The 14,572-nt window shown below is 49.5% G+C and overlaps 2 protein-coding genes across 2 annotated transcripts in view; one reads left to right on the top strand and one right to left on the bottom strand.

Annotated features, from left to right (window-relative positions):
• The window catches only part of LOC310950680 (sodium bicarbonate cotransporter 3-like), a 50,119-nt gene that overhangs the window by 15,068 nt on the left and 20,479 nt on the right, over positions 1–14,572 (bottom strand). The window contains exons 14-23 of the mRNA XM_083918618.1: positions 6,418–6,663; positions 6,240–6,345; positions 5,265–5,426; positions 4,868–4,981; positions 3,761–3,922; positions 3,437–3,688; positions 3,287–3,355; positions 1,794–1,967; positions 1,575–1,706; positions 1,228–1,289 (exon numbers count right to left, since the gene is read on the bottom strand). Coding sequence (XP_083774744.1) covers positions 1,228–1,289; positions 1,575–1,706; positions 1,794–1,967; positions 3,287–3,355; positions 3,437–3,688; positions 3,761–3,922; positions 4,868–4,981; positions 5,265–5,426; positions 6,240–6,345; positions 6,418–6,663 — 1,479 coding nt within the window. The remainder of the gene's footprint in view (positions 1–1,227; positions 1,290–1,574; positions 1,707–1,793; positions 1,968–3,286; positions 3,356–3,436; positions 3,689–3,760; positions 3,923–4,867; positions 4,982–5,264; positions 5,427–6,239; positions 6,346–6,417; positions 6,664–14,572) is intronic.
• Positions 7,641–13,474, top strand: LOC310950816 (complement C1q tumor necrosis factor-related protein 4-like; the record flags this gene model as incomplete). Its single annotated transcript, XM_083918812.1, has 8 exons — positions 7,641–7,779; positions 8,274–8,324; positions 8,526–8,654; positions 9,585–9,864; positions 11,149–11,237; positions 12,150–12,200; positions 12,952–13,080; positions 13,176–13,474. The coding sequence occupies 8 exons, from the start codon at positions 7,641–7,643 to the stop codon at positions 13,472–13,474; spliced, it is 1,167 nt and encodes a 388-aa protein (XP_083774938.1).

The following is a 14,572-nucleotide window of genomic DNA, read 5'->3' as shown; positions in this document are numbered from 1 at the left end:
AAGTTAATTAGTTGTTAACATGTCATTAGAGACTACAGCATTAGTTATTATTTCTAATTATCAAATATGATTTATTATTATTATTATTATTATTATTATTATTATTTATTAGTATTAATTGTATCAGTGATTATGGACTACTTTAAAATTAGAATAATTTTTTTAAAGCCCTCTATTTGTGTCATTTATTTTTAAATACATGTGTATATATATATATATATATATATATATATATATATATATATATATATATATATGCACACACATACAGTCATATATCTGTATATGTTTAAAAATATATATATATGTGTTTAAAAAAAAATACATGTATATATATGATGTCTTATTCGATTTAAATCCCCTAACAGCCTTATACTCTTGTGTCTGACTCCTGTTCCTGTGCATGCACACATACACCCTGTCACAAGACCGCCAACAGCCAATCACAAAAATCCCCTGCATCAGCCAATCAGAAAATCATATGCCTGTCGAGCGTCATAGTAAAATTGTACCTGCAGTAGCAGTGTGTGTCCATAGGGGGAGCTGTGTTTAACACAGATTTCAGGGTTTACTATGTCTCTGAGGACATTTGCTGAAACTTACACAGATAAGTCATTAGGGTCAAAGGAGGCTATTACTGCATTTTCTTTGTGAGGACCGGGCAAAATGTCCTCACAACTACAAATGTCCTCACAACGTTGGTGTCTTGTCAGGGGTTGGTCCTCACAACTTAATAAAGACAAACACACACACACACACACACACACACACACACACACACACACACACACACACACACACACACACACACACACACACACACACACACACACACACACACACACACACACACACACACACACACACACACAGAGTCAGACACACACACACACACACACACAGAGTCAGAGACACACACACACACACGCGCACACACACACACGCGCACACACACACACACACAGAGGCACACACACACACAGGGACAGACACAAACACACACACACACACACACACACACACACACACACACACACACACACACACAGGGACACACACACACACACACATAGGGACACACACACAGTCAGAGACACACACACACACACACACACACACACACACACAGGGACACACACACACACAGACACACAGGGACACACACACACACTCATCAGTGTCAGCAGGGTGTGTCAGAGGTCACAGCGTCCTGACGTTCACACTCACCGTCCCTTCAGGTTTTTGACCCTGAAGTCGTCGTCCGCCTCCTCCTGCATCCGCCGTGCGTCCTGCACACACACACACACACACACGGACGCACAGACATGCACGCGCACACGCACACAGACACAGACACAGACACAGACACAGACACACACACACACACACACACACACACACACACACACACACACACACACACACACACACACACACACACACACACACACACACACACACACACACACACACACACACACACACACACACACACACACACACACACACACACACACACGGTCAGTGAGGCAGAGCGTGCTCGTGTCGTGGCGTGGCTCAGGTGCGGCGCTCACCTCGGTCTCCTGCTTCTTCCTGTCGTCCTCCTTCTTCTTCCTGCTCTCGGGGATCAGGTCGTCCAGCCAGCTCAGCTCTCTCTTGGCGAAGCAGAAGTCCAGAAGCTTCCGGACGAACACCAGCGCCAGAACCTGCGGCGAGGGAACGCACCGGACCCGTTACTGGGTTCCAGAGGAAGCGAGTGAAATTTAAACACAGAGCGCCCGGCGGTGCGTCACCATCATGGGGAAGACGACGGCGGCGGCCGAGGCCTTGACGCTCCACAGGGCGACGAGGCAGAAGAGCTGCAGCGCCGTGAACACGTGCACCTTCCACAGCGGCACGTAGCGCAGGTAGATCAGGTCGGGCTGGTGCTTGGACGGCATCGCCAGCAGCCGCAGCCGGTCAAACAGCTGCAGCACGCACGGACGGAGGGATGAGAGAGGGATGAGAGAGGGATGAGAGAGGGATGAGAGAGGGATGATAGAGGGGGATGAGAGAGGGATGATAGAGGGATGAGAGAGGGATGAGAGAGGGATGATAGAGGGATGAGAGAGGGATGATAGAGGGATGAGAGAGGGATGATAGAGGGATGATAGAGGGATGAGAGAGGGATGAGAGAGGGATGATAGAGGGATGAGAGAGGGATGAGAGAGGGATGAGAGAGGGATGAGAGAGGGATGAGAGGGATGAGAGAGGGATGATAGAGGGATGAGAGAGGGATGATAGAGGGATGAGAGAGGGATGAGAGAGGGATGATAGAGGGATGAGAGGGATGATAGAGGGATGAGAGAGGGATGAGAGAGGGATGAGAGAGGGATAATAGAGGGATGATAGAGGGATGAGAGAGGGATGATAGAGGGATGATAGAGGGATGAGAGAGGGATGAGAGAGGGATGAGAGGGATGAGAGAGGGATGAGAGAGGGATGAGAGAGGGATGAGAGAGGGATGAGAGAGGGATGATAGAGGGATGAGAGAGGGATGATAGAGGGATGATAGAGGGATGATAGAGGGATAATACAGGGATGATAGAGGGATGATAGAGGGATAAGAGAGGGATGAGAGAGGGATGAGAGAGAGGGAGAATAGAGGGATAATAGAAGGATGATAGAGAGATAATAGAGGGATAAAAGAGGGATAATAGAGGGATGATAGAGGGATAATAATAAAAGAGGGATGATAGAGGGATGAGAGAGGGATGATAGAGGGATGAGAGAGGGATAATAGAGGGATGATAGAGGGATGATAGAGGGATAATAGAGGGATAATAGAGATGATAGAGGGATGATAGAGGGATAATAGAGGGATGATAGAGGGATGATAGAGGGATAATAGAGGGATGATAGAGGGATGATAGAGGGATGATAGAGGGATGATAGAGGGATAATATAGGGATGATAGAGTGAATAATAGAGGGATGATAGAGGGATGATGGAGGGATGATAGAGAGATAATAGAGGGATGATAGAGGGATGATAGAGGGATGATAGAGGGATGATAGAGATGATAGAGGGATGATAGAGGGATAATAGAGATGATAGAGGGATGATAGAGGGATGATAGAGGGATGATAGAGGGATAATAGAGGGATGATAGAGGGATGAGAGAGGGATGATAGAGGGATGAGAGGGATAATAGAGGGATGATATAGGGATGATAGAGGGATGATAGGGGGATGATAGAGGGATGATAGAGGGATGAGAGAGGGATGATAGAGGATGAGGTGCAGACCTGGATGCCTTTGAGCGAGGACACTCCCATGTAGAGGAAGACTCCGTAGAGGACGGGCATCGGGATGAACTGAGGGACACAGTCACACAGCTGTTACAGCACCGACACAGGTTTCACTATCACATCAGACACGGGGCAGACGGCGTGCACCTTGAGGGCGGAGGTCATGAAGACGGAGCAGCCCATCAGGACGAAGATCATGAAGCCCGTGACTCTCTGCTCTCTGATGCCCAGGAACTTCGGCTGCTCGCCGGGCGCCGCGCACTCCGACTCCAGCTTCAGACTGTTGACGTGGGAGATGGAGAGCACGGTTGCCGCCACGAACCAGGGCAGGCCCATGACGGAGCACACGCCCAGCATCACCGCCACCACCAGCAGGTCCAGGTGGTACCCGCAGCCTTTCTGAAACCACAACACAGCTCGTCAGTGAGGCCACACGCCGAGCCGGGCGCCGCTGCGGCCACGCGTCCTGACCTTCAGCTTGTTCTCCTTCCTGTTGACGATGACGGCGGTGATCTGCTGGTCCATGAAGATGAGGATGGTGCAGAGCAGAGCCGGGACGGCGGCCGCCAGCAGCGTCCACCACGGGTTCGGTCCCAGCGGCGAGATCAGCCACCCTCGAGTGTTGGAGGTGGGCTGCACGGACAAACGGCAGCGTTACGACTTCCTGTCTGAACGCCTGTCAGACTTCCTGTCTGACTTCCTGTCCGACTTCCTGTCTGACCTCCTGTCCGACTTCCTGTCCGACTTTCTGTCTGACCTTCTGTCCGACCTCCCGTCTGAGGTCCTTTCCGACTTCCTGTCCGACCTCCTGTCTGATCGCCTCTCTGACCTCGTCCGACTTCCTGTCCAACTTCCTGTCCGACTTCCTATCCGACCTCCTGTCTGACCTCCTGTCTGACCTCCTGTCGGACCTCCTGCCCGACTTCCTGTCTGACCCTGTCAGACTTCCTGTCCGACCCTCTGTCAGACTTCCTGTCTGACCTCCTGTCTGACTTTCTGTCTGACCTCCTATCTGACTTCCTGTCTGACTTCCTGTCTGACTTCCTGTCTGACTTCCTGTCCGACTTCCTGTCCGACCTCCTGTCCGACCTCCTGTCTGACCTCCTGCCTGACTTGACTTCCTGTCCGACATCATGTCTGACTTCCTGTCTCACCTCCTGTCCGACTTCCTGTCTGATCTCCTGTCCGACTTCCTGTCCGACTTCCTGTCTGACCTCCTGTCCGACTTCCTGTCTGATCTCCTGTCCGACTTCCTGTCTGATCTCCTGTCCGACTTCCTGTCTGATCTCCTGTCCGACTTCCTGTCCGACTTCCTGTCTGACTTCCTGTCTGACCTCCTGCCTGACTTCCTGTTCTGACCTCGAGAAAGGCTTCTTCCTTCTTACCTTTCACAATAAAAGCAGATCAGCTGACTCAGTGTCTTTAATCACTTCCTGAAACTCATTGTTACAGACTTCCTTCCTGTGATGTCGTCTTTTCTCTTCTTCTCTCACTCTTCTTCTTCGTCAGCACCTTAAATAACTAACAGCTGAGTAATCCTTCGCTGACGGTGCAGAGGAGACGGAGCGCAGCCGTTACCTGGAAGCGGTCGGGGACGTCGAGTTTGGGTGAAGGAACTCCGACCAGATAATCCAGCAGCACCATGATCATGATGGTGAGGAAGACGGAGAAGTCACTGATGCAGGATCGAACCTGCGGACGCAGACACACACACGTCGGGTCTCTGACTGCCACCACAAAAAGATGCAAAATGACTAAAAATAGATGCAAAACAACAACAAAAAGATGCAAAATGACTAAAAATAGATGCAAAACCAGCACAAAAAGATGCAAAATGACTAAAAATAGATGCAAAACCAGCACAAAAAGATGCAAAATGACTCAAAATAGATGCAAAACCAGCACAAAAAGATGCAAAATGGACACAAACACGTCCTCTGCTGCCCCCCCCCCCCCCCCCCCTTTTGGTCGGTACCTTGGTGGGGAAGTATCTCTTGGTCTTGAACTGTTTGAGGACGGAGGAGAGGAAGAAGGTGGTGAAGAAGAGGATGACCGACCAGAAGAGGACGTCGGGGACGTAGGGCCCGCTGTGGCTGCAGGCCGGGCCCAGGAACACCCCGCGGAGACCCAGGCAGTCCTGGAGACACGCACAGACCAGGAGGATTTAAGAACACAACCTAAGATAAGAAGCATCATATCTGGAGCAGGACGTGACGCTGCTGTCGCTCACGTGACCGCGCTGTGCGCCCGTGATGATGTCATCACCTTACATAAAAACGATCATACCTCAAAAACTAAAAAGTGTTTATCGTTCAAATGACTTTCAGAAGAGTCAAGAAATCTTATTTTCTGTCTATCTCATCATCTCATCTTCAGCCTCTGGTCCTGGATCAGGTCTCAGGGGCAGCAGCTCCAGCAGGGACCCCGAACTTCCCTTTCCCGGGCCACATTAACCAGCTCTAACTGGGGGATCCTGAGGCGTTCCCAGGCCAGTGTGGAGATCTAATCTCTCCACCTGGTCCTGGGTCTTCCCTGAGGCCTCCTACCTGGTTCTTTGGGTCCTGACCTGGACCTGGTTCTTTGGGTCCTGACCTGGACCTGGTTCTTTGGGTCCTGACCTGGACCTGGTTCTTTGGGTCCTGACCCAGCTTTCAGGACCACAGGTGAGGGTAGGAACCAAGAACTTTAAAAAACCTCTGGATCGATGTTTTTGTGTTGTTTTTTAGTCAAATTTGATGAAAAACACGTCTGATTTTTGTGTTTTTCTTCAAATGTTTGACCACGTTTCTAAACTTGTGTTAATTATTGTTGTTTAATGATTTCAGGGACGTGAAGAACGAGCGACGCAGGACGTTTCTGCTGCTCAGCCGAAGGACGGAGCGATTACAGACGAGTGTGTCCTCAGATTCTCTCTCTCTGTGGAGGAACGAGCCCCGGGTTCACGTCTGACCTTCACGCTCAGCTCCTCCCACTGGATGTTCTCCGCCGTGGCGTTTCTCTGGCTCCAGACCTGCAGGACGTCAGCGGAGGCGTTGGCCGGTGCAGAACAGCGACACCTGCGGCGGGACAGCGAGAGTCAGACACGCCTGCGGGGTTGAGGACGGACAGAGAGCTGCGGGGTCACTCACGTGTAGGAGGTGAGGTTGTCCGGCGGGCCGTGCGTGTTGACGGGGTAGAGCTCCCCGAGGTGCACCAGCTTCTCCAGAGCCTCGTAGATGAAGATGAGGCAGATGAGGGCGGCGAAGGCCTCCTCCGTGAAGCGGGTGATGTAGCAGACCAGGGAGCTGGCGTCGGTGGCAACCAGCAGCAGGCAGAGGAAGGCGGTCCAGAGGCCGATGCTGGTGCGCAGGGACAGGTAGGACAGGCCGTAGTCACTGCGGACAGACAGGGGGGGGGGGGGGGGGCCTTTTAATCAACAATCAACTCGCTCTGACCATCGATGGATCCCTGAACCCGGACCCCAAGGGCTCAGGACCAGAGACCCGAAAGAACCACAAAGTGACCACAAAAAGATGCAAAATGACTAAAAATCGATGCAAAACCAGCACAAAAAGATGCAAAATGACTAAAAAAAGATGCAAAACCAGCACAAAAAGATGCAAAATGACTAAAAATAGATGCAAAACCACCACAAAGATGCAAAATGACAAAAAATCGATGCAAAACCAGCACAAAAAGATGCAAAATGACTAAAAAAAGATGCAAAATGACTAAAAAAAGATGCAAAACCAGCACAAAAAGATGCAAAATGACTAAAAATAGATGCAAAACCAGCACAAAAAGATGCAAAATGACTAAAAATAGATGCAAAACCACCACAAAAAGATGCAAAATGACTAAAAAAAGATGCAAAACCAGCACAAAAAGATGCAAAATGACTAAAAATAGATGAAAAACCAGCACAAAAAGATGCAAAATGACTAAAAATAGATGCAAAACCAGCACAAAAAGATGCAAAATGACTAAAAATAGATGCTCCAGAGTCCCTCAGAGCTTCGTCACATGTCTGTCGTATGTATTTACATTTTCTTCAGATAAGATGTCCAAAAATTCTGAACACGACCGGATCAATACTCCACCACAGTGTCGTCGCCGTGTCTGGGTGGACGTTGGTCCTGCGGGGCCCCCTCAGATAAGACCCCCCCCCCACCCCCGACCCTGCTGACCTGGGATCAGCAACCGCGTTATCACCAGTGTCATCGAGCTGAGTCAACACTGACTCAGGAGAAACGGCCCCAGACAGAGTCCAGAGGCCGCCGACGGCACCTGTATAAGAGCAGCAGCCCCCCCGTCCTCCCCTCACAGCGCCTCACCCCCTCACAGCGCCTCACCCCGTCCATCGTCCCTCATCATGTCTCGCCGTCTCCCCGTCCTGCTGCTGCTGGCCCTGGCCTGCCTGGCCCGGCTCGGCTCAGCTCAGCCCGTGGACAGCCGGGCCGAGCTGAAGAAGGTGCAGGTGGCTCTGGAGGAGCTGAAGGCCGAGAGACGAGGTAAGGACGCACCACAACAACTCTTTCCTGCAGTTTTAGGGCGACTGCTCCCTGAAGCAACGTTTTATAGAGAACCAGAAGAAGAGCGAGCGAAGATGAGTTTCCCTCAGACGCACCTGCGGCTTCAGACGCACGGAGGCTTCAGACGCACCTGAGGCTTCAGACGCACCTGAGGCTTCAGACGCACGGAGGCAGCGACACCTGGAAACGTGTCCAAACCAGAGTGTGGAGGAAGCAAACCCCCTCTTTACCTTTAGTCTTCTAAACTTAACGGTCTCCTTTAGTGGTCTAAACTTAACGGTCTCCTTTAGTACCGTACACAGAGTGAAGCTCAGATATGTTAAATGAAAGACTCAGTGACATCATGTCTCGTCGGTCCGACGCCGTCAGCAGAAAAGAGCTCTAGGTGGTTTGAACACAGCGAGTTTCCATGGAAACCTTCTGCAGCCTCAGTGATGATTTATGTTTATATGTTTGTTTTGTGTCGTGTGCAGCGCTGAGCGAGCGTCTGGACGCCGCAGAGTCGGAGCTGAAGAGCGTCAGAGGTGAGGAACAAAAACACGGAGATTTGGGGAAAAAGTGACTGTGATTAAATAATAATACTAACAATAATAATAATAATAATAATAATACAGACGTAACCTGTATCCACACCCTGGTCTCGGGTCAGTTCTCGGGTCAGTTCTTGTCTCAGCTGAAGTTCAGGAACAGAAACAACGTCGAACGTTTCTGATTCTTTTGTGCAGAAACTCCTAAAGTTGCGTTCGCCGCCTCTCTGGGAGGAAACGGCCTCGTGAAGACGACGGCGGGCAACAAAGACCTGGTCTACAGGGACGTCCTGACCAACGTGGGCGGGGCCTACAACGCCCAGACCGGTGAGACTCAACCAGCCACTTTACACCCACATGAAGGTTCAACTGAACCTCTGCTGTTGTGTGAATGTGAAATAAGTTCAGAATCAAACCAACGCAAAAGGAGAGGATCGTCTCAGTCAGGGGGTCAAACTCAGGCCCGGGGGCCAAATCTGGGCCGCGGTGTAATTTAGATCATATCCAGGTTCTGTGAGAGCTGGCCCGTGAGTCTAAAGCACACACACGTCTACTTTTCTCTTCACACACACGAGCATCCATGCTACCAGCCTCTGCAGACACACTGAATCCACCCCTCCCCAAAAACGCCCCAAAGAAAGATGGAGGACAGGATCTTTCAGCAGCGCCGGGAGGCAGATTAGTGAAGGGAAACATGCACATTTGCAGTCTTTTTTTTGTGAAAACGTGACAGAACGACTAAAAACAGATGAAAACACCACAAAAACGTGACAAAACGACTAAAAACAGATGAAAACACCACAAAAACACAACAAAACGACTAAAAACAGATGAAAACACCACAAAAACACAACAAAACGACTAAAAACAGATGAAAACACCACAAAAACACAACAAAACGACTAAAAACAGATGAAAACACCACAAAAACGAGACAAAACGATTAAAAACAGATGAAAACGCCACAAAAACACGACAGAACGACTAAAAACAGATGAAAACGCCACAAAAACACGACAAAACGACTAAAAACAGATGAAAACACCACAAAAACACGACAAAACGACTAAAAACAGATGAAAACACCACAAAAACACGACAAAACGACTAAAAACAGATGAAAACACCACAAAAACACGACAAAACGACTAAAAACAGATGAAAACACCACAAAAACACGACAAAACGACTAAAAACAGATGAAAACACCACAAAAACACGACAGAACGACTAAAAAACGACTCATTTTTCCTGCAGGTGTCTTCACGGCGCCGGTTCGTGGCGTCTACTACGTCCGTTTCACCGCCAACAGCCCCACGGCGTTCCCCATGAGCTCCGTTCTCTACAAGAACGGCGGTGAGATCCAGCTGATCGCCCACGAGCAGCCGTCCGGCGAGGGCAGCGACACGGCGTCCAACGGCGCCGCCCTGCTGCTGGAGACGGGCGACACGCTGAAGATGGTGCTGTGGCACAACACGCAGGTGTGGGACAACAGCAACCACCACAGCACCTTCAGCGGCTTCCTGCTCTTCCCCCTGTGAGTTACCACGGCAACGGCAGACACACAACGCACGCCGCCGTCGCCCGAAGACAGAGTCCTCTTTCTGCAAACCTCCTGGGGACGAGGTCGTTTTGCATCTTTGCGTTAAAGACGAGGTCGTTTTGCATCTTTGCGTTAAAGACGAGATCGCTTTGCATCTTTGCGTTAAAGACGAGGTCGTTTTGCATCTTTGCGTTAAAGACGAGATCGTTTTGCATCTTTGCGTTAAAGACGAGATCGTTTTGCATCTTTGTATTAAAGACGAGGTCGTTTTGCATCTTTGCGTTAAAGACGAGGTCGTTTTGCATCTTTGCGTTAAAGACGAGGTCGTTTTGCATCTTTGTATTGAAGACGAGATCGTTTGCATCTTTGCATTAAAGACGAGATCGTTTTGCATCTTTGCGTTAAAGACGAGATCGTTTTGCATCTTTGCGTTAAAGACGAGATCGTTTTGCATCTTTGCGTTAAAGACGAGATTGTTTTGCATCTTTGCATTAAAGACGAGATCGTTTTGCATCTTTGCGTTAAAGACGAGATCGTTTTGCATCTTTGCGTTAAAGACGAGATCGTTTTGCATCTTTGCGTTAAAGACGAGATCGTTTTGCATCTTTGTGTTAAAGACGAGGTTGTTTTGCATCTTTGCGTTAAAGACGAGATCGTTTTGCATCTTTGCGTTAAAGACGAGGTCGTTTTGCATCTTTGCGTTAAAGACGAGATCGTTTTGCATCTTTGCGTTAAAGACGAGATCGTTTTGCATCTTTGCGTTAAAGACGAGATCGTTTTGCATCTTTGTGTTGAAGACGAGATCGTTTTGCATCTTTGCGTTAAAGACGAGATCGTTTTGCATCTTTGCGTTAAAGACGAGATCGTTTTGCATCTTTGCGTTAAAGACGAGGTCGTTTTGCATCTTTGCGTTAAAGACGAGGTCGTTTTGCATCTTTGCGTTAAAGACGAGGTCGTTTTGCATCTTTGCGTTAAAGACGAGGTCGTTTTGCATCTTTGCGTTAAAGACGAGGTCGTTTTGCATCTTTGCGTTAAAGACGAGGTCGTTTTGTATCTTTGCGTTAAAGACGAGGTCGTTTTGCATCTTTGTGTTAAAGACGAGGTCGTTTTGCATCTTTGCGTTTAAGACGAGGTCGTTTTGCATCTTTGCGTTAAAGACGAGATCGTTTTGCATCTTTGCGTTAAAGACGAGGTCGTTTTGCATCTTTGCGTTAAAGACGAGATCGTTTTGCATCTTTGCATTAAAGACACGATCGTTTGCATCTTTGTATCTTAAAGGACGGACGGACCTGTGGCAGAGTTCGACGCTGCAGCCGAGCTGAAGACTCTTCAGGCTTCACTGACGCAGCTTCAGACGGAGAACATCGGTGCGTCGCTTCACACAATCCTCAGTTTTACACCGAACCATTAAAATCCCTCATGATCATGACTGTGTGTGTGTGTGTGTGTGTGTGTGTGTGTGTCTGTGTGTGTGTCTGTGTGTGTGTTTGTGTGTGTGTCTCTCTGTGTGTGTGTGTGTCTCTCTCTGTGTGTGTGTGTGTGTGTGTGTGTGTGTGTGTGTATGTGTGTGTGTGTGTGTGTGTGTGTGTCTCTGTGTGTGTGTGTGTGTGTGTGTGTGTCTCTCTGTGTGTGTGTGTGTGTGTGTGTGTGTCTCTCTGTGTGTTCGTGTGTGTGTGTCTCTCTCTATGTGTGTGTGTGTGTGTGTGTGTCTCTCTGTGTGTGTGTGTGTGTCTCTCTCTGTGTGTGTGTGTCTCTGTGTGTGTGTGTGTGTGTGTGTGTGTGTCTCTCTCTCTCTGTGTGTGTGTGTGTTTGTGTGTGTGTGTGTATGTCTCTCTCTCTCTGTGTGTGTGTGTGTGTGTGTGTGTGTGTGTTTGTGTGTGTGTGTGTATGTCTCTCTCTCTGTGTGTGTGTGTGTGTGTGTGTGTGTGTGTGTGTGTGTGTCTCTCTCTCTCTCTCTCTCTCTGTGTGTGTGTGTCTCTCTCTCTGTGTGTGTGTGTTTGTGTGTGTGTGTGTGTATGTCTCTCTCTGTGTGTGTGTGTGTGTGTTTGTGTGTGTGTATGTCTCTCTCTCTGTGTGTGTGTGTGTGTGTGTGTGTGTGTGTGTGTGTGTGTGTATGTCTCTCTCTCTGTGTGTGTGTGTGTGTGTTTGTGTGTGTGTATGTCTCTCTCTCTGTGTGTGTGTGTGTGTGTGTGTGTGTGTGTGTGTGTGTCTCTGTGTGTGTGTGTGTCTCTCTCTGTGTGTGTGTGTGTGTGTGTGTGTGTGTGTGTGTGTGTGTGTAGGCGTCACAGAGCGACTGGAGGCCGCGGAGAGGGAGCTGAAGACGATGCGAGGTCAGTCGCTCACTCAGGAATCTGTCCGTCTGTACGCGTGTCCTTCACTCGTCTCCAGAGCCGTTCGTCCAGCCGTCCTCACGCTTAACGGATGAACCGACGATTGTGTGACGGTGCCGAACTTTCATTTTCGGTGAAGTGCCGTGAATCTCTTCGTCGGCCTCGGTGTGAAAAGGTTAAAACTGTTTTAAAAGATGTTAAAAAGGCGTAAAACTGTAACTGAAGGGAAATCCTCAGGGTGCTCGTTTCAGACAGTTGCATTTAAGTTTTCATTCATTCATTCATCTTCAACCGCTTATCCCGGGGTCGGGGTCGCAAGGGGGGGTGGGGCCGATCCCAGCTGACATCGGGCGTGAGGCGGGTCCACCCTGGACAGGACGCCAGTCTATCACAGGACACATAGAGACGAACAGAGACAGACAACCATTCACACCTACGGGTGATTTAGAGTCATCAATGAACCCAACACCTGCACGTCTTTGGACTGTGGGAGGAAACCGGAGAACCCGGAGAAAACCCACGCACACACGGGGACAACATGCAAACTCCACACAGAAGGGCCCCAGCAGGGATTCAAACCAGGAACCCTCTAGCTGTGAGGCGACAGTGCTGACCACCACTCCACCGTGTCGCCCCGTTTTCGTTAATTACTTAATCTGAACTCTGAATCAGCGCGTTGTGAATTCTCTGTGGAGTCGTTCTCGTTCTTCCTCATCTTAAAAGTCTCCTTTGACGTTGATGTCGTCTCCAGACGTGCCGAAGGTGGCGTTTGCGGTTTCCCTCGGAGGCAACGGCCTTCAGAAGACGACGTCAGGGAGCAAAACTCTCGTCTACAAGGACGTGCTGACCAACATCGGGCAGGCGTACGACTCTGAGACAGGTGAGAGGACAAACTCACACACACCTGACACTAAAGTAACGCGTGGCTCTCGTTGTGAACCCACGGTGTGTTTGTCTCCACGCTTCCTCCCCCAGGTGTCTTCACGGCGCCCGTTCGTGGCGTCTACTACGTCCGCTTCACGGCCAACGCCCCCACCAACTTCCCCATGAGCGCCGTTCTCTACAAAAATGGCGCTGAGATCCAGCTGATCGCCCACGAGCAGACGTCGGGCAGCGAGGGCAGCGACACGGCGTCCAACGGCGCCGCGCTGATGCTGGAGACGGGCGACAGGCTCTCCATGCAGCTGTGGCAGAACACTCAGATCTGGGACAACAGCAACCACCACAGCACCTTCAGCGGCTTCCTGCTGTTCCCCGTGACCCCGAGCGCCTGAGCCGGAGCATCTCCGGGACGCCGTTCACGTTCAAATAAAGAATTTAAACCAGCGAGCGCTCTTTGAATCCTTCCAACCCGAAGACTTTGTGCGTTTTATGTTTAACTGTATAAAAACAGACGTAGCGTCTCCGTCAGGTCCGTTCTCTCACTTTGATCCAGTCGTCCTCGCCTACAGGAGTCTCCATCTTGTCTTTGACTCCGCCTCATTTCCTCTGACCAAAAAAGGGCATGTATGTGACGTTGAGGGGAGGGGCGTACGTCCATCTGGCTGACGTTTACCTCCGAGGAGAAGTGAGGGCCAGAGGCTAGCTGTCACTCAAGAGGCCACGCCCCTAATTATTCATAAACTTTAACCTCCAATAAAATAAAAACTAGCCCCTCCCCCTCAGTGTTGTCATGGAGATCTGAGCTAAACACACAGACTAGAATGTTCTTTTGTCCTTAAACAGGTTTAATGATGCTGTGTAAACGTGTTTAACATGGGGCTCAATGAGAAACTGCTCTGTTATGAAACCTGCCCCTAGTGGACACTCAGAGAACTGACGCTGACGGAGCTTCCTGATTGGACCAGACAGGAAGGAAGCTGTGGGCGGGGCTTGGGTATGAGCCTGATAATGAGCATTATAAGTCCCCATAACATAAATATGTTAATAATTAGTTGTGGCTAGTAGCAGGAAAATGCTTTCACTCAGAATCCACCAGTTTCTGATGAATGTTTAAATGTAACATGACGTGAATCTGGAAAATCTTTCTTTTTAGAGGCTGAATGAAACTCAAAGGGACTCAAATGTGTCAATGTCCACACAGGAAAAGTTCAATATCTTAGGAAATATCTGTCGTCCTGCTGAGAGTCAGAGGAGATGATTCACTCATTCATGTGCGCTTAATATGACACGTGTTGTGCAGCTTAGCATAAAAACTGTACGCAGGGGGAACTGCTAGCCTAGCTGGCTAAGTAAACAATAACATGTTGATTTTTTTTGTCCCAGGCCTTAAACAGGTTTAATGATGCTGTGTAAACGGCCTGTTTAACATGAAACCTGCCCCTAGTGGACACTCAGAGAACTGACGCTGACCGAGCTTCCTGATTGGTTTA

This window comes from Echiichthys vipera, assembly GCF_963691815.1.
Source record: "Echiichthys vipera genome assembly, chromosome: 8".
NCBI classification, from domain to species: Eukaryota; Metazoa; Chordata; class Actinopteri; order Perciformes; family Trachinidae; genus Echiichthys; species Echiichthys vipera.
Note: the sequence above shows the minus strand (reverse complement) of the source record. Positions and strands in the feature narration are given on the sequence as shown.